The sequence below is a fragment of the Lepisma saccharinum genome, chromosome 2 (assembly GCF_977018435.1).
Source record: "Lepisma saccharinum chromosome 2, izLepSacc3.1, whole genome shotgun sequence".
Taxonomy (NCBI): Eukaryota; Metazoa; Arthropoda; class Insecta; order Zygentoma; family Lepismatidae; genus Lepisma; species Lepisma saccharinum.
Genome location: NC_139230.1, coordinates 145,848,926 through 145,873,460, shown reverse-complemented (window position 1 = coordinate 145,873,460; position 24,535 = coordinate 145,848,926). Strand labels below are relative to the sequence as shown.

Sequence of the window (24,535 nt, the reverse complement as noted above, 5' to 3'; positions counted from 1 at the left end):
ACTACGGGCGTATGATGCTTTGTGCAGGAGATGAGACTTGATGTATTTGGCGTAGGAGAAGTAATATTAAAAATAAGTCATTTACGTTCTACACAACCAAGAACGATCGAAAATTAAAAAATCAAGCAAATTGGTTTTCTTTCCAAACATGCCCCCGTGCATTATTGTATTCATTTCTCGTCAAATAAAGTGTGTAAACCTTTTCAGAACTTTTTTTTATTTAAATCGCCAACGACGTCGATGGTTCATTCTGTGAAAAGAGCACCAAACAGCTGCAGCTACTATCCCACTTTGCTGGAGCCGAGTAGAAAGAGTCTAAACAGCTACACGTCATAGAAGGGTCGAGTCGAGCAGACAGGCTAGTAACTCGTCCCAGTAACTCTCCCGCTCACTCGACCAATGTAAACTGGGTCTTCCTCTCCGCACAACAGTTTTTCTAACCTGTGTTCTGACGTCAGACAAGGAAAGGTTACGAGGTTAGATTAGGCCTGTTAGGTTCCATTAGCATAAATACAATGAAAAATTATTATTTAGGCTAAGAACTAAACCTAGCTAGCCTAACCTGACAACGTAGGCATCTAGCCTAAAATTAAAAAGCTTGCTCCCGTGACGTCAGAACAAAAAGGTTGCTCAAGTGTTGTGCGATAAGTGAGACCAATGTAAACCATCCCTAAGCTATGGGTAGAGCGCCTTGAAAACGTAATGTGGAAAACGACCCAAGAAACTAGTTCCCCAGACGGATGACAAACATAGATGGCAGTGCGATCGGACCAGGTGCTAATTTTGTTATGAAAGTAATGCGGCTTAGTTAGTTTTTGGAATATATTGTGTAGATTTGTTTGTCTAGAAAGGCGGTAAGTGAATTGATGGAAACAGTTATATTTGTGGAGTGATTTGCAGTCACGAAATGACATTAATTAGGAAAGAAAAGTAAAATTAAATAAATAAATAGCATGCGTAACACAAGAAGAAACATCGCAAAGTGATTCCGGACGTCAGCAGGCCCGTAGCTAGAGGGGGGGCAGGGGAGGCAACTGCCCCCCTGAGAGCCTGCTTTGCCCCCCCCCCCTGTGAAATATACAGAACACAATCCAACCTGGTATTCTCACTAATCTTTACAATTATATCCTGTATTACTGTAGCAACTTAACAAAGACACTTATTGGTTTTGTGATTTAATGAAGTGTGTGGGATTCCTAATAATGTCGTACTAGGATTTGGGGGGGGGGCGAATACCTTCCTCATTCAGACTTAGGGAAATTATTTCGTAATTTTCAGTATCTAGAACAGTTATGACATTTTGAGATGTCTTATATTAAAGTGCCTAATGTGTTTGGATGTTTTTCTTGGATGTGTTGCTATTAAGTTTGAACTACTTAATTTTTTGTTTCCCAAGTCTACCATTTGGTAATAGTGATTCATGCAGTAGAGAGAGGGAATGGATATTAATTTTTTGTTACTTAGCTTTGCTTTTCTGTCACTTCTAGCTAATCGCGACAATGAGTAATGACGTGAAATTGATGAAGAGGCACTCACAAACAGTGCCGCAACTGAAGTCCATTCTAGGGGAAGGGGGCAAACATTTAAGTAAAAAAACAAGACTAGCAGAATCTAAGAATAGTAGGACAAATGGATACTCAAGATGGAATTAGTTTTTTCTTCCAGACGGGCAAGGGAACTTGCAGGGGTGGGACACAGAGGGTCAATTGCCCCCATTGGTTTCAAATTTTCGTAAAATTTTCTTGCTCGCTTCGCTCGCAATATCTGCTATTGTTATAGTCCAAGTTCAGAGCCATAGCTATGGAGCCAAAACGGTCTAAATTAAATAAAAAATGTGTTAAAGAAAGTGCCATGGTGCCCTGTGAAATTATTTGCACCCTAATAAGTCAATATGTTTTCAGTTTGAAAATTTTGGATCTAGAAATTTTCTTGCTCTCATCGATCCCAATATTATTGTTTTCTATAATGCATTCTAAATTACCCGAGAGAGAAGTAATACCAAATATGTAGCTACTTCAGATTGTTGCTGCTAAATAGTTTTGTTTCAAATGCACGAATAATTCTTTTGAGGAAAAGGAGACAAGCGGATGAATTAATTATGTAATGTATTTAATGTATTCTCACAAATAATATATATATATATCAAAAAAAACTTTGAATGCATACACAATTTAGCGTTAACATGTTGCATACTTATGTATTTTCTTATTTTACGTCGACCATGTTCCATAAATACAATATATGTTGTACATGAAAGTAATACATGTCATATGTACAAATAGAATTATGTTCATCATGCATTTTGTGTCTTTCAAAGATACAGTTGTGTGCTTGTTTTCCAGTATTAGCTAATGTGAAATTGAACGTGTTGGAAAAATATATTCAAATCATTTGTTCCATCACAAATGCTTTAGCACCGACTTCTAACCCCTTCTTGCGCGATTTTTAATAACGTCTTTGATGCTACTATTATTACTATCACTACCACCACTATATTAAAATTATTATTATTATTTGCATGTTTGTCCTGGTACTGGCCCCCCTCCAGACAAAAAATTCGTGGTTGCGCGCACTGGCGTACGCAGGATTTTTTTTTCTGGAGGGGCTGGAATTGTATAGGTGGATGCTTTCAGTGACGCATACTTATAGGGGTTAGTGGGAACATATTTCACCTAAGAATTTGTCGTGTTATTATTATTGTATTTGTTATTGTTATATATTTTCCTATTAAAATCAATAAATAATATTTTTAAAAAGCGAGTATGGTGCGTATTAATATCATAATACGTGGAAGGGAGAATTTGAGATTTTTTAAAACTTATAACAACCCAATGTTTTTCAAAATTTGGCATCCCTGACTGCTTTCCATTGGGCGGCATACACAATAAGATATATCGTATATTTACAACTTTCCACTCTCAAAAATGTCACCTTGGGATAATTTTATAGGGCTTGAATTTACCACTCTGGTTTTTCCAGAGTTTATGGTGCTTTTACTTGAAAATGTCGATTTTTCAAAATTCATGAGGGGGCTGTAGCGTACGCCAGTGGTTGCGCCTCTGCTCACAAAGAACACTCATGCCCAGGCTCGAAATTGGGACCCTTGTAGTGTTGCCCACGGGACGAGACGGGACAGGCTTTTAAAAATTCGAGACGAGACGAGATTGACCATGTGTCGTAAGACAAACGAATATTTTCGAGACGAGACAGCATTAACACGAGACTCCACGAGACGAGACAGGCCAAAGTCTCGTCTCGTGGGCAACACTAGACCCTTGGCTTCGTAGTGTGTTGTATAACCATCCCACTCTAGAAGTTGGCTGGTGAAAGATGTATGACAGCTTAGTTGGCCAAATTACGTAGTATCAAACATGATGAAAATGTGATAGTGTTTCACATTTATTATTTTGGTTAAAAAGCGACAAAATTTGTAGTTGGATTCTCATTAGATTCCTTTGTGCGTAAAAATCTTGCATACTGGAAACTAGAGGAAAAAGTTATGAAGGACGATTTGTAAAAAGCTCCCTTAATCAGCTCTGCAGAGAAACTCAAAGTTGTTGGTACATATTAATCGTCTATTAACATTATCGACCTGTAAATATCAAGTAGATACAGTCCCGACTAGACTTAATCTTTGTATTCTTTGGCAGCCCGGAAAGGTCATTATCGAAATACTGTTATTTGATGTTGCTCGAACTTTTTTTGTTCGTTGGAGTTTCAAGATATCATCCCTTTCCTGTTACTAATAGCCTTTTGGAGAGGGGGCAAGTGCACCCTGCTATATCTGCCAATGCGACACAATATATTAAAAATTTGCCCCCTCTGGGATTGACTTTGCCCCCCCTACTAAGAATTCCTGGCTACGGGTCTGGACGTCAGGCGTTGGATTGTGTACTAGAGTTTTATTTTTCTATGTTATTAGAATATAAATAGTATCCTGAGAGATATTTCATACCGAGGTGACAAACCACAAGTGTCGCTTGGAAGCGAGCAGTCCGTAATCAATGCAGCCTTTCGAACCGTAGGGACCCAAGCTCTGACTGTACAGTTTCCTCAAGAAGATTTTACACCAAAGCAACACGCGACAAACGATACAAGGATTTCACACCAAAGCGACACGGGTCCTTCGGTCCAAGGCAACTTTCATACCGAAGCGACACATGTTGCTTGGAAACGAGCCAATCAAGAGCAACATTTCACATCGTAGCGGCATGACGGGAAGCACAGGCCAGCGTTCGGTTGGTGAAATCCTCAAGCGATAAGTGTCGCGTGCCCCTTGTCGCTTTGGTGCGCAATCTCTCTAAAGCTCGACACTCATTGCATTGCGCATGCGCGAGCAACAAACCACGGCAACATGTTGCAAGCTATTGATGAAATGGCCCAGTTTGAGCGACGCACAAGCGACAAAGCGACACGTGTGGCTCACCGTGTCGCCTAGATCTCTTGTTGTAATGTGCGGTTTGTTGTGTCGCCTATCTGTTGTTCGCACAATTAGCAGCGAACGCTTGCCAATAGACTGAAGGCACCATGTCACTTGTCACTTAGTTGGGAACTCCCCCTGTAGCGCGTCGCTTCGGTCTCAGCACCCTTCCCTTTAAGGAGCTTTCCGACCGAAGTAACAAGTAGCACGCGAATACGCCATATGAACGTGTCGTTTGCTGTTTGGACCCTCATGTGCAATGAATGCTATTTTACAGTCTGGAAGTGTGTGTCACTAGTGTGAATATCCCGTGTCGCTTGTCCCATTGGTTTGAAAGTTTCCTTACACTCATGTCGATGGCACTAAGAAAGTTTTGTGGGGTTCCCCTTGTCGTTTCATGCAATCATCATTATCATCATCGCCGCGATTAGTTTAAAGCGGAAGAAAAGAGACAGTAAATATAAAAAATACAAATGTTTCAGTGTGTATATCTTAAAAGAAATGATGATGATGCTGATAACTGATGATAATAATAATAATGAACATACGCAAAAATTTAGTTGCCAAGAGCATTCCACGCGTATTTTTTCTCCCGTGTTATTAACGAAAGTATGACGATAACAGGACGTGGTCGACTGTCTAGAATGTTCGTTAATATCTTCGCGACCACTGTACCAAATATCATAGCAATTATCACATTCATAGAAATGCTTCATGTAAAAGAATCAGACGTTGCAGCGAAAACTCCATTTACTTCCCTTAAAAGCAGACGAATACCAAGCACCTGGTCCCGTTATTCAAGGCGCTGTACTATGGGTGTACAGTGGGATCTATGAGTATCACCGTGCAAATTATCCATGCCTATTTTCATTAATTTTTCTCTTGCATCCGATGTGTCTTTAAGCTATGGATTTTTATGTATGCAGGTGCAGAAGTTGTGAACTGCTTGTTTTGAGTTTTCTTTTAATTCTTGAAGCTCTTATTGGGTCAAATAAAGTGCACGAACATGGTGATGGACAATTTGCACTGTAATACTCATGGAGCGTTGCAGAGAATCTAATTATGAAGGCGACTAAACTCCGCTCACGGTGTTCTGGGCACACAACGAAACTCCTCGGACAATTAGATCATTCTGTGAGCTATAATAGGTGCGACGCAAGTAAACCTTGTTATTGCAGTTTTCTGTAGTTTGTGTTCCTTAATATTTGCTTTTCAACTGAAAATGGCGAAAAGAAAGTGTGATTTTACGAATGCATTAAAATGCAGGTTTCCATTTCTGAAGAAAAATTACAAGTTTGGTGAAACTCTGCACGTTGCTACTAAATGGGACAAGTCTGCTTCTCGTGCCAGCACCAGTTCAAAAGTGAGCGATTTTGTGGTATTTGTCCCCACAACTTTCTACCGATTCTTGCCATGAAATGTTCCTCGCAAGGAAAACGGGAGAATGAAGAAATGGTGGAGAGGAGAGGGTGTGATTGGACCAGAAATAAGATATGGATGTAATTTTATTTTTAATTTCTCAAATTATCGTCTTTTGATGTGAATTTCTCCCTCCCAGAGAAGGGATTTTCAAATTATGCTACATTTTCCCATTAGGCAAACAGAGGGTGCTAGGTGCCAACGAAACTCAAATTGTGCTAGGGTTGGCAATGCTTGTTAGTAACCACAGTTAGTAATCAGTGGCGTATGCTGGGTTTAAAGCCTGGGCTATCTCTTTTTATCATAATGTTCATATGGGAGGCTCTTTTTCGTTCAGTTTCTTGAATTTTTAGGTGATGTGACATTGCGATTAAAAATACATAAGTTCTTACATTACAATTTACTAATAGTTATAAAAATACCACTGTTTCATTAATATAAAAACAATAAGAAAAACATTTAAAATATTTCATGGTTATTTATAAGATATAGAGGCCCATATTGTGAAATATTTATGTAGGCCTATGTGCGAGAATAAAATATACACGTATAATAAACTTCTTACCGTGAATATTTAATTTGGACAGGAATTCCATTCTTCTCTTGGCAACCTCTGTGGTAAAATGGTTATTAGCACAGCGCACTATGACACCACGGGTCTCGGGCTGAAATCCAGGCATGGACATGGGTATTCTTTGTGAATGACCCTTCATGAATTTCATCGTATCGTCACTCATTCTTATCATCGCAATTAGCTAAAGTGGCAGAAGAGCAACGCAAAATAACAAATCAAATCCATTCTTCTCTTCTTTGCGATGCCAGAGGCCTGCATATCTTCACGATTTGAAGTTTATCCTCATGCAAAAGCAGAGTAAATTGTTTCGGCAATAGTTCGTTAATTATGTCATTCATTTTTGTTTACTACATGACACAGCACAGATCATTCAAAACAGGTATACGTAATTCACTCACTCAATACATTTAAGAAAATCCACACTGTAAGAAACCTAATTTTCTTAAACTTCCTTGCGATTTCCGCTCGCAAAATGCCCTTTGTCATCTCTGGCCAGTCAGTCTACCCCAGCCAGTCATAAGAAAAGCAGCAGAGGGGTTGAAAGAAAACATCGTAAAGCAGATTGGTTGAAGGTCAGCGGCCTGTGAGTTCTGCATGTGTTCGATTGGACAGTGTTGTTTTGGCCTAGAGGACAAATTCCATACCACATGCCAGCCACTCTTTTCCCGTTCATGTAATAGTAGTTTAGTTTCAAAATTTCCCTTACCTTGGAAAATCCCATGCTGGTTACCACATTGGCATCGCTGTAAGGTTTTACCGACGTTGTAAAACTAAGAGTTCCCTGTCTAAAAAGCCACTACAAATACGTCACCGTCCACCTTCAGGCACTGGTAGGGGAAGAATTTAACCGCTGAAGTCTGGTGGTAGTTTTAAAGGAAAGTAGTCCATCCTCATGTATAGAGCAAGCACAAGGAAAACAAACCTTGGATGAAAAATACCCCGCAGCCTTTTCTTCCCTTCAGCTCGGGCCATGGAAGCGGGGAGTACGGTGCACAAGAGTCGTGGGTTTTATAATATAATTTTTTCCCGCTGTCGTTTGAGAGTGCAGCATCAGTCACATTTGATAGTCGATTATTTTCTGTATTTAATCTGGGCTTCGGCGATAGCCTAGGTAGCCTAGAATATACGCGCCTGTTAGTAATGTTGTTATTAGTTCAATATTTCGTTCCATAAAAAGGTAAATGATTTTGGAGTTCACTGATCTTCCTGGGAAACTAGCAGAACAACCTTACAGATTACAAATGGGAGTTATTAAAGTGTTGGAACAATGAAAGAAAGTTATTGCCAACTTTTTTCATGTATATCATTTGGTGCCCACTACAGACTGCCGTCACCCCCTAGCTATGGCTGTGAACTTGAGACAGAAAAGAAGGCGAAGCGAGCAAGAACATTTTATGAAATAAAATTTGAAAGTGAGAGCGTAATTGCTCCTCTGTGCGCCCCCTGCAGGTGCTCAATGTTTACCCCCCTAGAATTGACTTCTGTCGAAGGTTGGGGGGGGGGGGAGTGGGCGATGCCCGTCCCTGTGGTTGCACCACTGATTTAAGGGTTAATCTGAGTTGTTTGATGAGGTGATGATGGTGAAAAAAGCTCTAGACTCCAATGATGTAAGTGATGTGAAGGAAATATTAAAAGCAAAACATTTGGGTGAAGTGTGTGTGGATTTATTCAAAACTGTTGATGATAATGTAACAAATTTGAAAATAGTAATATGGTCTATGTATGTGTATTCCTGTTACTAATTGGGCTTCCCCGATGGTGCACTGGTAGCGTTGTCACCTTGTAATCAAGGGCTCCTGGGTTCAGTTCCCGGTGGTAGCACATAGTGGTTCTCACCCCACTTTAAACTGTAGGTCCAGTCCCCATTAGCCTTACTGTGCATAAAATGGACTTAAAACACCAACTCAGTCAATCAATCCTGGTACTTTCAAAGGAACTCACTGTGGACTGATGAGAAAAGCAAGCTCTCTGTAAAAACTGTAAAGTCATTTTTTAGCATGGATTGTGTGTCATTTCACAATAGGCTGCTTCAAAACAAACAACTCTTGAGTGAAAATCAGAGTTTTCATTTCAATATGGTTTGTCCAAAATGTTTCAATTTAATGTATTATGTTATGTACATTTTTCGATTAATCCATTCTGTGTGAGTGATTAACTTATGAAACAGTGATAATACTAGAAAATGGCATTAAAGAATTTAAGATTAATGTGATTTAATGTAAAATGCTCCATAAAAATACATGTTTTCTTACCCTAATTTTTTCATAGAAGATGTAATCGGTAATCAAGCTTTAAAAGAAGTCCGCGACTCTTTTCACCAGGTGGTGAAAAAATAATTACCTGAATCATACCATAACGTTGTATTTTATCTTACTTTATTATATTAATTGGCTGTGTTGCTGAACTTACTGCTAAGAAGTTATGTTAAATGAAAAGTGGGTGCAACTACTACTGTCACCAGGTGGTGAGAATAGCAGAAAGTGCTGATGACCAGAGACTACATAGTCAGTTGTTGGGAAATATTTACAGAAGTAATTTTAATGCTAATAGCCCTAAATCTGACCTGCCTAATCTAACAATGAAGGCATTTAGAAAAAATGCTTGTCATGTGACATTAGCAGCACATAGCAGAACATCTTGTGATATTTTTCCTCCAACTCTATGGCATGCAAAAGAAAAGTACCAGTCTCCTGCACGAAAATAAATGCACACCGAAGTAAGCTTCATACACATACAACAAATAAAGACTAGTACTCGCATTCATGTAGCATGCCAGGCCAGGTTGTAGGTTATGCACATGCGCAGTTTAAAATCTGGTGAAAGCCCTAAAGCTAGCTTCACCACCTGGTGAAGATAGTCACTCCGTTAAATCAATGTAACGTGTTCCATTAGAAGAAAGACATATTGTGCATCGTGGCCTTGGAAAATAATTGTTGTGTATTTTTTTCCTGAATATCTGGGAACCCTAGCTTAAAACAAACTTTTTATTAGTGGGTACAGGCACCTTCTGGTGATCATATTTATACAGGGTGTTTCAGAAGTGATAACTCAAATGAAAACTGTGAAATGTACACAATAGTAGAAGCAAAAAATTCTCGGTAAACATCAGGTCGCAAAAGAACCATTTACAAGATAATTGTGAATATATGGTTATGATACGCCACTGACTTGATTGATTGTACACATTGTTTGAGACATAATTGTGAATGTGTGGTTATGATGTGACACTAAATTGATTGTTTATATGCATCCTTGTGCACTCCGAGGTTTCTTTGTTTAAAACTGAACACTACGGAAAGGGGGCATTGTAAACAAACCATACATCCTGTAGAGGATGAAAGGCATAACAGGCATGTCACTTTACAAGTGAAAAGTGCAGGGTGTGTACAATCAATCAAGTCAGTGGTGGATCGTAACCATACATTCACAATTATCTCGCAAACTGTTCATTTGCGACCCCATGTTTACTGACACTTCTTTGGTTCTACTATAATGTACTTTTCACCATTTCAGTTTACACTATCCCTTCTGATACACCCTGTATATTTTAATATAAAACACGACAATACTATAAGTTAATCTGTAAAGTGCATTTCTCTGTTGACCTTTTCTTATATTTCATTTTTCTCCTCTTCAGGGTAACAGGTGGTGAACTTTTCGACCGAATTGTTGAGAAGGGTTCATATACAGAGAAGGATGCATCAGATTTAATCCGTCAGGTGCTTGAAGCTGTTCACTACATGCACGAACAAGGTGTTGTCCATAGAGATCTCAAGGTATTTCAGTTAACCCTTTTTTTCTAGATCACATTATTTCAGTTAACCTTTTTTTCTAGAACACATTGAAAAAAATTCTCTAAGTTTCTTTGTAATATATTTGTTTAAGGAGCAACTAAAACATAATTATGTCACCAATCTAATATATTTCTTCAAGACTGAAACAGAAAATACTAACAATTATTGACCTGTAAATGTTAAGGAGAGAGCTTTAAAATTATTCTCTCAGTAACAATGGCGATAGAAATATCGTGCAATGTTTTGGTTCCGATCCATTTCTGGAAATCTTAATATTAGTGTTTGGAATGCAATCAAAGTGCAGAATTCAAAAAAAGATAGAGGCCTCCCCGATGGTGTAGTGGTAAAAGTCATTGCCTTCTAATCAATACCCAGTGGTGGCATAAGTGGTTTGGATCCCACTTTAATCTGTAGGTTCAGTCCCGATTAGCCTTTCTGTGCATAAAGTGGTCTTAAAACAACAAATCAGTCAATCAATCAAAAAAGATAAGTGGAAAAAGTAATATACGTATATATGATTTCCATGACAATTGAATAAAAGACGAACTTTTTAAAATTATGTGAAATAGTATTTTCCTTTTGCTCTTCAGGTATTATGTTTGATATCAAATGTTTGCAGGAAGAAAATAAATTATGATCACATGATATGTGATAGAAACTTGATTTCGATGTGAGGATTGCTGTAATTGTAGCTTTTTGGAAGAATATAATTTTTCACAATTCATTCAAATCTGTATTACATTCAATATAGTTTGAATTCACATTTATAGTTTCTTTTTCAGCATTTCAAAAGTTGCTGGGGGGAATGAAAGTGACCAGGATTTATTGGTATTTGAATTGAATCACAAATGTTGGTTTACACTTTTCTCAAGTCTGGTTATCCTGGGAGGTACACATGCAAAATTCTGAGCAACACTTTCCTAGAAACTGGATATCATGGGAATTTTGGAAGCTGGAATTCTAGACAGTTCTGTGCAAAAAAAATTGTGTGGTGAAAGTTGATTTCATTATTAAATGAGATCTGTTTTATTCTAATATTTCATAAGTAAATGTAGGAATAACTTATCCATGGAATCATTTGATGTACTAGCATGCAAGAACTTAATTTTTAATTATTTTGCTGTTTGATTAACTAACATAAAAAATATATATATATACAAGGTACATAAAATAGTAAAACAGATGAGAAAAAAAAAGAAATATATATGAAACCTTATTTTAAAAGAACGTATGTCAGAAAAGCAAATATTTTCTCATCCTCTGTCAGCAGAATAGTTTGCCTTTCTAGGGTTGAAACAAAACTGTAGATTGGTATGGATTACATTGCAATGTGCCTTTCATAATCTCAGATGTTCTCAGACATAATATCTTGTAACTCTTTATTTTTCAGTTTTCTTTACAGTGCAAATATAGACTGTTTATTATGAGTAGGTAATGGATTTCTAGGTCCATACCTATTTTTTTAGCTACATCCTAGACATATGGCATTTAGAGATATTTGCATTTCATGTACACAAGCACCCCTCTACTGAAATTCTATTGGACCTAAAATGCCTAAATGGACTATGAATTCCTATAAATGCATAAAAGAAAAACACCATTGAAACAATTCTCTTAACTTCAAAATAACTTTCATTATTAAGAACAACCGTAATTTTCACCACAAAGGTTTGAGACCCTTGAATCTTCAGACCTTGAATGAATCCGAGCGACGAAAGAAGCAATGCAACAGCAAGGGGTGTCAACGTCTGTGCAAATGTCCACCATCTTCCAGCTTGCATCACAAAATTGGAAAATGTGGAGTGAACTGACTGGATGAGGCATTCTCTGTTGTCAAATGCTGTACATCTCAGGCAATTAAAGGAACCATAGATGTAGCAAACCAAATAAAAATGCGATCTGTTTTGGGACGGAATACTTGCTACAATATCATTTAGTTGTTAAAACCGGGCCTACATTATTCCCGGCCTTCAACAGTGTAAGCGCACGGGAAGATTCCAAGAATATGGAATTGGATGTTTAGCTGTTTCGCGTACCTACTGTGATGAGTAGAAAGGCAATCTTGTAAGTGACCAATCACGTCACCTATTCTCCCCATTGACACAACAGTTAGGTGAAAGGGGAGAGTTTGCACCGGAAACTACAACTGCTCTAGCATAGAGGCTGTTCATCAAGGAGAAAAGACCACTGCGAACCTGTCTGCAGTTTTAGTTTTCAGGTTGAGTTTTTTGAGCGCACATTAAGCCCAGATAGACTAATTGGGACCTGACCTACAGTTTAAAGTGGGATCCGAACCACTATGTACCTGCAACAGATATTGAACCTACGACCTCTTCATTACAAGTCGACGACGTTCCACTACATCTTGGAGAGAAACAAAACTGCCATGGGAATCAGTAGCAGTTACATTTATGAAGTTTGCACCAATAACTTCCTGCGGCAGCGTAGAAAGAAGGTTCTCCATGGACACTTCTGGGTGCACCAATAACTTCCTGTGGCATAGAAAGAAGGTTCTGTATGGACACTTCTGGGTTGTAATGATCACATTGAAAGTTATTGGGATTGTTACAACCCAGAAGTGCCCCTGACTGTACAAGCACCCACTCACGGGCGACTGGATGAACTTTAATCAAAGAATAGTATTCATTGCACTAAAAATAGTAACTTTTGTACACAAATTGCAACTAAAACCAGTTATTTCATAAAATTATTATTAATTAATAATTATGCCTATTAATTTATTTTAAGCACATAAAAGTCCTAAAATGGAGTTTATAAAGTACAAAATCCCTCTCTTTTAGCACCTAAAAATCCATTCCCTGGTTATGAGAATGCCTTTATCTACAGTTGAGATACAAGCATTAATAACTGAAGATTGTTTTCACAAGAAGCATGGGTGAAAAAAGAACTATATACTTTCCGAAATATTGCTGCCACAATCAGAATTTGTATGCTCAAACATAAATTAAACCACAGTGAATGCAATTGAAAATCTATATCTATCCTGAAATTCCAAAGATACTGCCTATGTTAAAAGGAAGGTGGAGTTATTTAACTGAGAATTCACATACATTGAATAAATGATGCAAAGATGGGAAAATACTCACACTAGTAGAAAGGAGGAGTTAATATATGAATCAGTAGTTTGGATGAAGAAATTGTTTCTTTATTTCATATATATTGTGCGAAGAATTTGGATCTCATAAGGACATGTGAAATATATTGAAATTTCATATTGGAGATAAAGTACAGAAATTATTGGTAGCTCCAACCTCCAACATATAATGTTGGTAATTAAATATTAATGCTGGATGTAGACAAGGAATATGAAAAGTAAGGAACAATGGAAAAAATTAGAGATATTTAAAGGCCTGATAATTATTCAGTACAAATGTAAGTGAGCAAATATGAATGTACTGAACTATAAGAGTTTAAGAGATTATTTATAGCACTGAAATTTTATGTTGACATGTTATTTTAATTGTTCACACACAATTGATATTTCATTAATATGAGAAGACCACTTGATAATATTTCATACTTCTCCAACACAGATGTGTGAAACTGTCAACTACAACATGTAGTAAATTTCATACTTCATTTTGATTAATTGAAACTAAATTTTTCCTGATAGTCTAATTTGCACTTTTAGAAAAATAATATATCTGATTCCAGAAAATCAAGAGCGATATTATAAATATACATGCTAATTCAAGATGAAAATATGCAATATTGAAATTATCATTGTATTTATATGAATATTTCCAATGTAACAAGTTTTTACAAAATTTTAGGCTGCAGAAATGGTTAATATCTCAATAGATAAAATGCATTTGAGCAACACAAAAAATTTAATTATTGCATCCTTCATTCAGTTCTACCATACTATACTAGTCTTTGTTGTACTAGAATGTCCAAAATTGATGTAACAATTCAGAAGGAGATGAGATCTTCTGTTTAATATGCATGATAAAGAAAGCCTGGATGAGAAATACATATAAACTGTCTCTATGTTTGTTACCGACTGTAGATTACAGGTTATTTCTTTGAAATCTTACAGCCAGAGAACCTCCTGTACTATAGCCCAGATGAAGATAGCAAAATAATGATAAGTGATTTTGGCCTCTCTAAGATGGAAGACTCTGGCATCATGGCCACAGCATGTGGTACCCCTGGCTACGTAGGTAAGTAAATTCATTCCCAGTTCATTATTGAAAATTATTAAGTCATTTTTGAAACTTAGTAGAATTTTTAAAATGAAGAGCACTTGATTTTTTAAATCATTGTTGAAACATCATTCCATTGGCTTTTCAAGAGGAGAATATATTTATGCAGGCTGCTTAACTTCATGACATAACAGCCCTTTGATGGCTAAGAATGCCAAGCAGTTTTTCATTGGGTGATTTGTAGTCAGCACATTGAGTTCCACTGCTGCTTTCTAGACTGGGGTCCACTATTTCCTCTGTTCAAGTAGACCCCAGTTGACCTCACAATGCTGGGTCAACACAGAAATATTGGAGCTTCGACTGGTAATTGAACATGTGAGAACTCGCACACAAGGTGAGAGTGCTAACCTTTTGATTATGCAACAGCCTATTTACGCAGACGAGCCTTTACATTCTAGAAATCATCTCCAGTAATTGAAGAGAACCAGGATAAGGAAGGCCAAAGGAAAGTGAAGAAATAAAAGTTTAATATGCAAAATGAAAATGTACATGTAGAAGCAGCTACAATATTGATTAAGCAAGAAAAAAGCAGTCTACTTGTACGTCATGAACAGTGAAATTAATTTTTGAGTGTAATCCAAATCATACACTGAACTTGATTCTAAAAAAAATGGAAAGAAAAAATATTTTGAAATCAGTGCTTGATTTGAAACCTATATTATGTAAGCTTCAAGAACAAAGGAAGTTTCTTGCGTCTAACCATCAAGAACCTCAGTTGGAAGGAATACTCTATATTATATTCTTCTTTTCTGTTGAATCTTCTGCAAGTTGTTATGGCTGTTCTTCATCCTCTCACTTGAAAAAATGTATTTATGTATGTGGCCAATAGTTCTGTTTTATTTATTTCTGCAGTTCCAAGATTCAAGAGAACAAGCTGTTTTGTATTTTACATTATGGAGTGTTGATCAACAAGTGGAAAATGAAGAATTTGAGAAAGCTTTCAAGTCAATTTTGTGAAGATTGAACATATTTTACATATTTGGAAAGTTACGAGATAATGGGATCTTCTACTGCGAGAAATATAAGATTTATAAACTTATATATTTCTTAAAAGTAGAACTGCTGTTCATTGACAATTGAATTGAAATGTGGGATTCATTCATTTCAAGGCATATTATTATCCATTTCAGTTTTGATGCAAGCAGCACATTACATGCATCAAATCCATTAAGATGACAATTAATACTATTTGAATCTTTGTCAAGCAGCATTAAATGACTGATTCAAACATGACAACATATTACTTAAATTCAATTACACTTGTAAAGAATATGTAAGAAGTCTGAATGCATTAATGCTTAGATGATAATATTCTTCCAGTTTCCATTGTCGTACAGTCTTATTTATTTCTTACTGATACATTTTGCTCTGATCTTGGATTGAGTAGTCAAATCGGAAGCAGCATATTCAAATTCTTCCAATCTGAAATTTGATATCTGAGATATAAGTGATGTTCTATTGGGGAAGGCACTCAAATGTCAATCCTCTGTAGTTCGGCAGGTTGACATGGCTGATACCTGGACGTACAGCCAGGATAAATGAGAGGCTGTGTTTAATAAAAACATTTGATTTTAATTCAAGAGCATGTCCTGTGTTTTGTATTAGATGAGCAGCTTGTCCCCATATGTCATGAAGAGTACACATAACAAGTGTGGTATTTAAAAAATATCCAGTAAGGGAAAAAGGGGTTACAATAACTTCTCTTAAATCATTTGATATATAAATTATATATGTAGTTTCCCCTCCCAAGTGCCAAGAATTAACAACCAGAGGGGAGGATGAAATAACCCATCAAATACCACCCTGCAGTTAACACACGTACTGAGCAGTCAGAATTTTTAATTCAAATAAATCTTTGAATTACCAAATCTGAATATTATGGGGCAAAGGAGTATTTCAAGACTACCAAGAAGGACATAAATACCGTGCGTCCATTTCGATCTGCAGCCGAGAGATCGGGAGAAGCGTGGTGGGCGGCGCTGGAGGAGATGCCGACATTTGCGGCCTGAAATGCCCGCTTATTTTTATGGACATATGCAGACATTTATATAAATATTGCAAAACGAGCACTAACCTGTGTTATAAGAGTATGGTTTTAATTTTAGTAGCTTAGTGGCTGTATGTGCTGATGATTTTGACACTACCATCTCCTGTGAAACACGGCGTAGAGGTTTGTTCGGATAACTTTCTAACGCTGCCCCAATTTCATCGAGTTCATCGAGGAAGCTCACGAAAACCATTGACTTTTAATGGTTTCGTCGGCAGCGTAATCTTGATACAGTATTGCACATTCAAAACCTCCAAACGATCCCCATCGACACAAAACTCTTTCAAGGATATAAACTTAAGCAGGACGTTGCTGGTCAAAACTATGATTAAAATGTTTTATTATCTGTGACTCTTATCGTCACTTCTAAAGCGTATTTTTTTGTGTATATAATTGCAGAACTTGGATGAATTACAGATGATGAATTATAACCCAGGTTAGTGCTCGTTTTGCAATATTTATATAAATGTCTGGATATGTCCGTAAAAATAAGCGAGCATTACAGGCCGCAAATGTCGGCATCTCCGCCAGCGCCGCCCGCCACGCTTCTCCCGATCTCTCGGCTGCAGATCGAAATGGACGCACGGTAGTAATGATATTCACAATCACAGAGACTGGAGATAATTCATAGAAGGGAATCTTTCCCTTTGAGCATGGTTTGGAACATACATGAGATTTGCTTAAGCAAAGGGGAAATATAGTAGATATACCAGGCATTGATACAGTGAAGCTGGTAAATATGGTGGATCAGTATGTGGAGATTTCAATAAATTAGTTGAGTAGAGTTGGAAAATGGAAACTACTTTCATTCCAGTTCAATCTCCATATCAATGTATCAGTGTCATAAAAAAAGTTTACATGGATATTTGAGATTATATCAGTATCATAGCTGACAGTTTGTTGATATACATAATGAGATGATCTTAAATGTGTGATAGTTACGTAGCAACTCTAAGACCATGAATTATCAGGAATCAAAATTCACAGCACATGTAGGAATAATTTACATATGTGCAAATAGTGAATAATGGTGCCAGATGTTTGAATATAAATGAACAAACTTCCTTGGTATACTTCAATACATTCATGTTGTTAATACAAGTACACAAGAGAAATCAAGAGTCAAATCGATGATGAGATTAGACAACAGGAACCACACTTGGAATCAAGTTGGATGTGCAGGTGAATGGGAACATCAGTGTATCCAATGAACAATAAAAGTAAGTAAATAAATTGAGGTGACAGAATCTGCTTTTCTGTCTCGTATCTGGCACATCAAAGTATTGGGTCCATGGTCACATAATCCACCCTTGATTTCACAAGAATTTTTTTAAAAAATTTTATGAAGATTGTGTGTTGCAAAGTGTGAAGAAAGAAATTCAGGAGTGCGGAAAGAAGTATTTAGTACTGTACAGCCGTTTATAGTTGAGATGTAGCCATTTGAAGTTGCGAGGTGGAAGTCTACTTGCGGCCATGTTAGTTTCATAGCATCCATACTCTACTTGCGGCCATGTTAGTTTCGTAGCACCCATACCGATCGATGTGTGTGAAAGTCTGTTTTTCAGGGCTGTACCCCAAGAAATGTCATGAAAATTGCTGTCCAAATTTCCTCCAGATTCCGGGCTCCACCCCTGGGGTAATTAACCTACCACCATCGCGGCCCCGCCTTTCTCTATAGAGTCCTTTTGGAATTTGGAAGGCATGTTAGAAACTGCCCGGAGCAACCTGCCCAACACTATTTTCCGCACTGAAATGTAGATTTTCATATGTAATAAAAATAGACTAATTATGCAGAGAAAGTAGTACAAAAGTGTTACATCATTGGTAACAGAAAACATATTATTTAGATTTGAATCTGGTAATGGAGAGCAGTATTTGGAGGAATATAATAAGACTGCTAACAAATTTCATTTCAGAAATTTTGGTTCATCTACCCCTTCTCCCCCACAGGTTTTTGAAATATATATATACTGAACGGCCCCCATATTTACTCTACAAAGTACCAAATTTAAAATTAGCAAACTTTCTAAGTAGAATAAAAGACTAATGTCCAGAGACATACCTTAAAAACTATCTCTTTTCTCAACCCCCTGGATTCTTCAGGATAGTGGCAGTGCTACAATATTTTAAGGGGGTGGGGGACAAGGTAGGTGGCGGAGTACCAGGAGGGATCCAAAAAATTCTATTAAAGTATTAAGAAAGCTGGGGGAGAGAGGAGGCCTTTAGTTGCTGGCATAAGAGGAAAAAACAAATGGCCCAACATCCTATTTAAAAAGTGTGACCTGGAGAGAATTCATATCCTGTTTCACCCCCTAATCACCACCAACAAGAAATCTGATCCCAATCCCTCTGTACTTGTCACCTAATATCACCCCCACCTTTACAAAATCACACACACCCAACGTTCCCTCCTCCCCATTATTCACAGTGACTCCCAACACCAGAAACTTCTTTCCTGACCAGCCCAGAGTTGTTTTCAAGAACCTCACAACCAGTTTCATCCTGCTAACAAATGCAACTGAACTGGCCAAGGTGCAAAACCTGTCCCCTCATCACTTCCTATACTTTACAGGTTCACACTGCTACAGGCAAATTTACGCTTCACCAAATAGGAACTTAGGACCTCCCTGGTAATATTGTTTTGGATCGTACTTTAAACTGTAAGTCCAGTCCTGATTAGCCTATATGTGCAGAAAGTGGACTTAACCACTTGCCTGATTAACCCGAGTTAACTCGGAATTTGTTTTTGCATTACATATTATTTACCCGAGTTATCTCGTTAAAATCGTGCAACTGCAGTGCACTTTTCTGCCTACCCGGACAAACTCGTTTGAGCTTTGCAAGGTGTTAATTCCCATTTTGGCCACTAGATGGAAGGTGTAGATAGCTTGCTGGCATCTACCGGATTCCCATGACACTACGTAGTTGTCACCTTTCCAGTGGTACTTGTGGTCATTGTGTGAGTGTAGTGCCAAAACTTACAGAGCATTTTTGTGTTGTGAATACATTCTGTTCATGTTTTAGTGTTTTCCATCGTGTGAAGAATGACAAGATGAGTGACAACAAGCTTAGACAACAGTATAGAGGAGGAGGAGGAGGAAATGGATGTGAGTGAAAGTGATACAACAGTGGACAGTGTGTGTACTGAGGAGACAGATACAGATAGTTGTGGTGGTGTACAGTCGCCTTCCAAAATCTTTGCTTTGGTATATGATTTGTTGGGAAAGGGGTACTGTTTGACAATGGACAATTATTATAACTCATCACAACTTGCAGATCTGTTGATTTCTAAAAAGACTGATGCATTTGGAACACTGAAACGCAGTAGGAAAGATCTACCACAGGCTCTAAGAACAGCCAAATTGAAGAAAGGTGAAGAAGTATGGTTGCAATGCGGCAAAGTGACAGTCATGAAATGGAAAGATAAGAAGGATGTGACATTGTTGTCAACCATCCATTCTGTTGAAATGATGACTGTAACACGTCACAAAGCAAAAATTAAACCACGAGTGGTGGTCGATTACAACAACAAAATGCGTGGTGTTGATCAGCATCTTGCTTCATACGCCACACCAACGAAACATGGCAAAAAGTATTATCAAATGATTTTCTTCCATCTGTTGGATCTGTCTCTTTGGAATTCAACATTAAAATGTGAAGACATTTTATTTTCCACAGTTTATATGCTATTTTGAAACATTTGTAGTACTTTCCATGTATGTACGAGTTAACTCGGGTTAATAATTATGGAGGTTTTTTGAATAGTTTGGTAACCTTATTTGACCCCAAAAATAGAATTTCATTACTGTTCCTTAATTGCTGATATTGGTACATTACAAACACACAATAAAAAAAATGTGTAAAATATGGACCACTTTTGGGAAAATAATGTGTCAGGCAAGTGGTTAAAACAAAAACTCAATCAATCAACCAAAATGAACCTGTCACATCGGCAGTGGCTTTTGCCTAGGGAAAACATCCACAGCCCTCAACCTCAGAATGAACAACCACTCCACCCAAAACCAGGACTTCGCTGTTGTCATCCATAGTCCAACAGTCACAATAACCCTTTCAACAACTGTTTCTGTGTAGTGATAATCCACCCCTTGCTCCAATCCACCAACTCCTCAGTATGGAAAATCCATGAATGCAACCACTTCCTCTGGCCTTAATAAGCCCACTTGGTAACCTTCCCAATGAGACTCCATCTCCACCCCTCATCATTATTCCCAACCCTCCCCCTTCTATCCACATTGTCCACACCACTCAGTTTTTGACAAGCCTGGTGAGAGAACCATGTTTTCCCATGCAGGCTGTACTTTTGCTCTGGGTGTGGCAAATTTGGATATCAAATTCCTATTTCAGTTTTCCACCAATTTCATCTACAATTGTAGGTGTAGCCTGCAGCCATGAAAATTTAAACTTTTCCAGTGTCAAGTGAGTGTTTCCTATTTCATTCCTCATTTGATTTTATATTTATAGACAGGGTTATTACAAATGATCTTTCCGATTACAAACTTGAATAACTCACGTTTAATAACACTCGGATACATGGTAGTGGTATCAATGGATAGGGAAACTAGAGAAGTTTTGTATTACATTTGGTTCACAACATCACATCACATGTGCTCAATGTGAGCTCCCTGTGTCACGCGACACACATCAAGCCTGTAGTCCAATTCCTGCCATACATGTTGTGACATTGGATGATCCACTAATGCAGTGGCCTCTGTGATGTGAACATGAAGATCGGATGGTAGGTGGTAAAGGTGGCCGATACACTTGTTGTTTGACAAAACCCCAGAGAAAAAAGTCACAGGGTGTAAGATTGGGGGAACTTGGAGGCCAACGCAAACGTTCACTATCGTCACAGCCAGCATGCCCAATCCTGTTGAAAAATTAAACCTTCGATATCTTGTTCTAGTTGTGGAAGAAGCCATGTCCGTAACATTTGTAGTTACAAAATCCCCGTGATTGTGTTCTCATCAAAAAAGAAAGGGCCATACACCTTTTCATGGTTGATAGCGCAAAAAACATTCGGCTTGAGGGAGTTGCGTACATGCTCCACATAACCTCTAGAATTTTCCAGACCCCAGATCCTGACATTATTTTCGCGCACTTTGCCCAACAGGTGGAAGGTGGCTTCATCACTGGACACAAATGATTCCATGAAACCATCAGTTTCCATTTTGATTTGCATGTCCTTGGAGGAAGACAGTCTCTTGGCTTTGTCATCCAGTTTCAGGGCCGGCAACAATTGCAGACGGTAAGGATGGAACTGCAAACGTTTGTGTACATCTTCCACACAGTTGGTTATCAGGGATGTCTAATTCTCTGCTGGCTCTGGTGGTGGATTTCTGTGGACTTTGTACGAAACTTTCTCTCACATGCTCCACAGTTACCTCACTTACTGGTGGATGGCTGCTTGACTTTTGCTTGCAGATGCATCCTCTTGCTTTAAAGTCAGAATACTAATTACGGATACTGTGCCCACTGGGTGCATCTTCACCAAACTTCCTTCTAAAATTATGTTGCACAGTGGTGATAGACTGGCAGATGTGAAAATCCAGCACACAAAAAGCCTTCCTGTCTTCGTTGGCAGTCATTTTCTCTCCTAACGCCCCTAGCAATGATATCAATAACTACGTGACAGTTGTACCAACCACTGAAACGTTTTGAGTTTCCCTTTCCATTGATACAACTTTCATGTATCTGAGTGTTATTATACTTAAGTTATTCAAGTTTTTAATCAGAAAGATCATTTGTAATAACACTGTATATTATCACCAATTCAAATTTTCTGGTACTTTTCCTCACCATTTCCCTTTACTTCAACCAATCACATATCAGTGCCATATAAAAAAGCAGCATACTTTTCAAATTTTATTAAAGTAAAAATGAAAATTTATAAACAGGAATTTTTATACTTTTAAGGAAAACACACTTGTATAATTAGTGATGTATTCCTTAATTTTTTTTACACAATCCTCTCCTTAAACTTATTTTTTCTTAAATACATTTTACATATATGAAGGTCTCGGGTGTAAAACATGGTAAGTGACATTTTGGTCATTTCTGAGTTCATTAAGAAAAAAGGTTATTAGAAGCTATACTGTAGATAAATTGTTTTCGTGTTGTGTTTACCAATTTCACAAAGCTTCACTGAGTCCAATGCAAATTGTATGACATGGCAATTTTACTCGAAAATTGAAAGATGGAACATTTTACTTTGTAACTCAAAAATTTCCAAATTGTCACTTGCCATGTTTTACACCCGAGCCCTTCATAAATGTATTTTTGAATGCTAATACTTAACGGGTTAAACAGTTCTTCCATATTAAGAGTATTAGATGCTGTTTGTCACATCTTTTTTTTTTTTTGTGAAAAACCTAATTTTCTCTCCCTTTCTTCCACCAAGAAATTACCCATGTGCAGTTATTATTTGTATTGTCTTCTGATGACCTTGTATAGCTTCACTCTCAACTTTTTATCCTACTGATCTTACCTGATATCACTACAGCCCTTGAAGGGCCCTGGCCTCCCAAAAATTATCTTGTTTATTGTTAGTTACTTGCAAATATAGGGTGGTGCATATTGTATCTACCAACTTCAAATGAAATGGAAAGAGGGTGAGAGCTTGTAGTAACTTTATATGGTTATGAAGTAAAAATATACACACAGGCATTTAATACAATGTATAATATGGACAATACAGACATCAGTGCACCTTAAAAATAACATCCTCTAAAAGTCCTTCTGCTTGGATGCACTTTTCAAGGTCATACTGGAAGGCTTTCATGACGGGTGGCTCAACATGTCCTGTAGAATAGTGTGTATTGAACGATGGCTGATGGTTCACAACATTACTCGTGGCTCTCCACTGTCTAATCCTCCTCATAATGCTGTGTCTCTGGAACAGATGCATGGTGATCTTCATTGTTCTGCAGCAGAGACCGGTGCCTGTTTGGATGAAAGCTTCCACTTCCACAATACGTGATATATGCATGGCCAACGCTCCATAGTATACTAATTTCCTGACTCCCAACTCTCCACAGATTTAGGTATGGCACACGTGCAGTGTTGCCAACTCATATTGGTAGATACAATATGCACCACCCTGTATATGCCATGATATGTGTATCTTTTAAATATATCTTGAGGAAAATATATTCTTAAACATAATCACACAGTAGTAATATTTATGCATATACTCACATTACTAATTCCATGTTTATTCTGTTTCAGCACCAGAAGTTTTAGCACAAAAACCTTATGGAAAAGCAGTGGATGTGTGGAGTATAGGTGTCATATCATATATCCTGTTGTGTGGATATCCTCCTTTTTATGATGAAAATGATGCAAATTTATTTGCACAGATTTTGAAAGGTACATCTCAAGTTTTATTAGTAACAACTCTTCATAAATTTAATTGAAGCCCATTATTAATTTACAAATTAATAACAATAATAACTGTAAAATGCACAACAGATTTCAGCATTTGAGTAACATACCAGTAGTTCAAACTACATGGAATAGAATGCAAGTCAGGTAAGAGTATGTGTGCACTGTTATATGGCTATACTGCTTCTTGCATATTATATCAAATGTACAAGTATCACACTACTTTGTCATTGAATCCTGTGGCACTTTGAAACCTTATTAGCTCAGGATCAAATTTTGTTGCTTCAGATTTCCTGTTTGGTTCCAAATGTATTATTTGCAAGTGATAGTTATAAAGATTCTGCAGATTTAGTTATAAAGATTCTGCAGATTTGACAATTTTAAAGGATTTTTTATGGTATTGTGTTACACATATACTTGGACAAATTTCATTTGTCATTCATAAGTAGGTTTTCCAGATATCAAGTAAATATTTGAACATCCCATTTTTCATTAATGTGTCCCATTGAAATTGTTGAGTCAACCTGGTCTCATTCGAGAGAACTCCAGTGTATGATTTTATCTTATGTCTTCCTATGTAGTGGAAAAGTATATTGTGGTGTGCTCTAGTAACTTAGAATTGTAGTTATATATTCTATAATAACAGTGAGAAGC

At 37.4% G+C, this 24,535-nt stretch overlaps 1 protein-coding gene across 4 annotated transcripts in view; it reads left to right on the top strand.

The window, feature by feature from the left end:
* CaMKI (Calcium/calmodulin-dependent protein kinase I) overlaps window positions 1-24,535 on the top strand; it is a 687,397-nt gene that overhangs the window by 613,735 nt on the left and 49,127 nt on the right. For all 4 annotated transcript variants that reach the window (XM_083117582.1, XM_083117581.1, XM_083117580.1 and 1 more), the window contains 3 exons: window positions 10,051-10,189; window positions 14,268-14,391; window positions 23,726-23,866. In XM_083117582.1, the coding sequence (XP_082973708.1) occupies window positions 10,051-10,189; window positions 14,268-14,391; window positions 23,726-23,866 (404 nt within the window). The remainder of the gene's footprint in view (window positions 1-10,050; window positions 10,190-14,267; window positions 14,392-23,725; window positions 23,867-24,535) is intronic.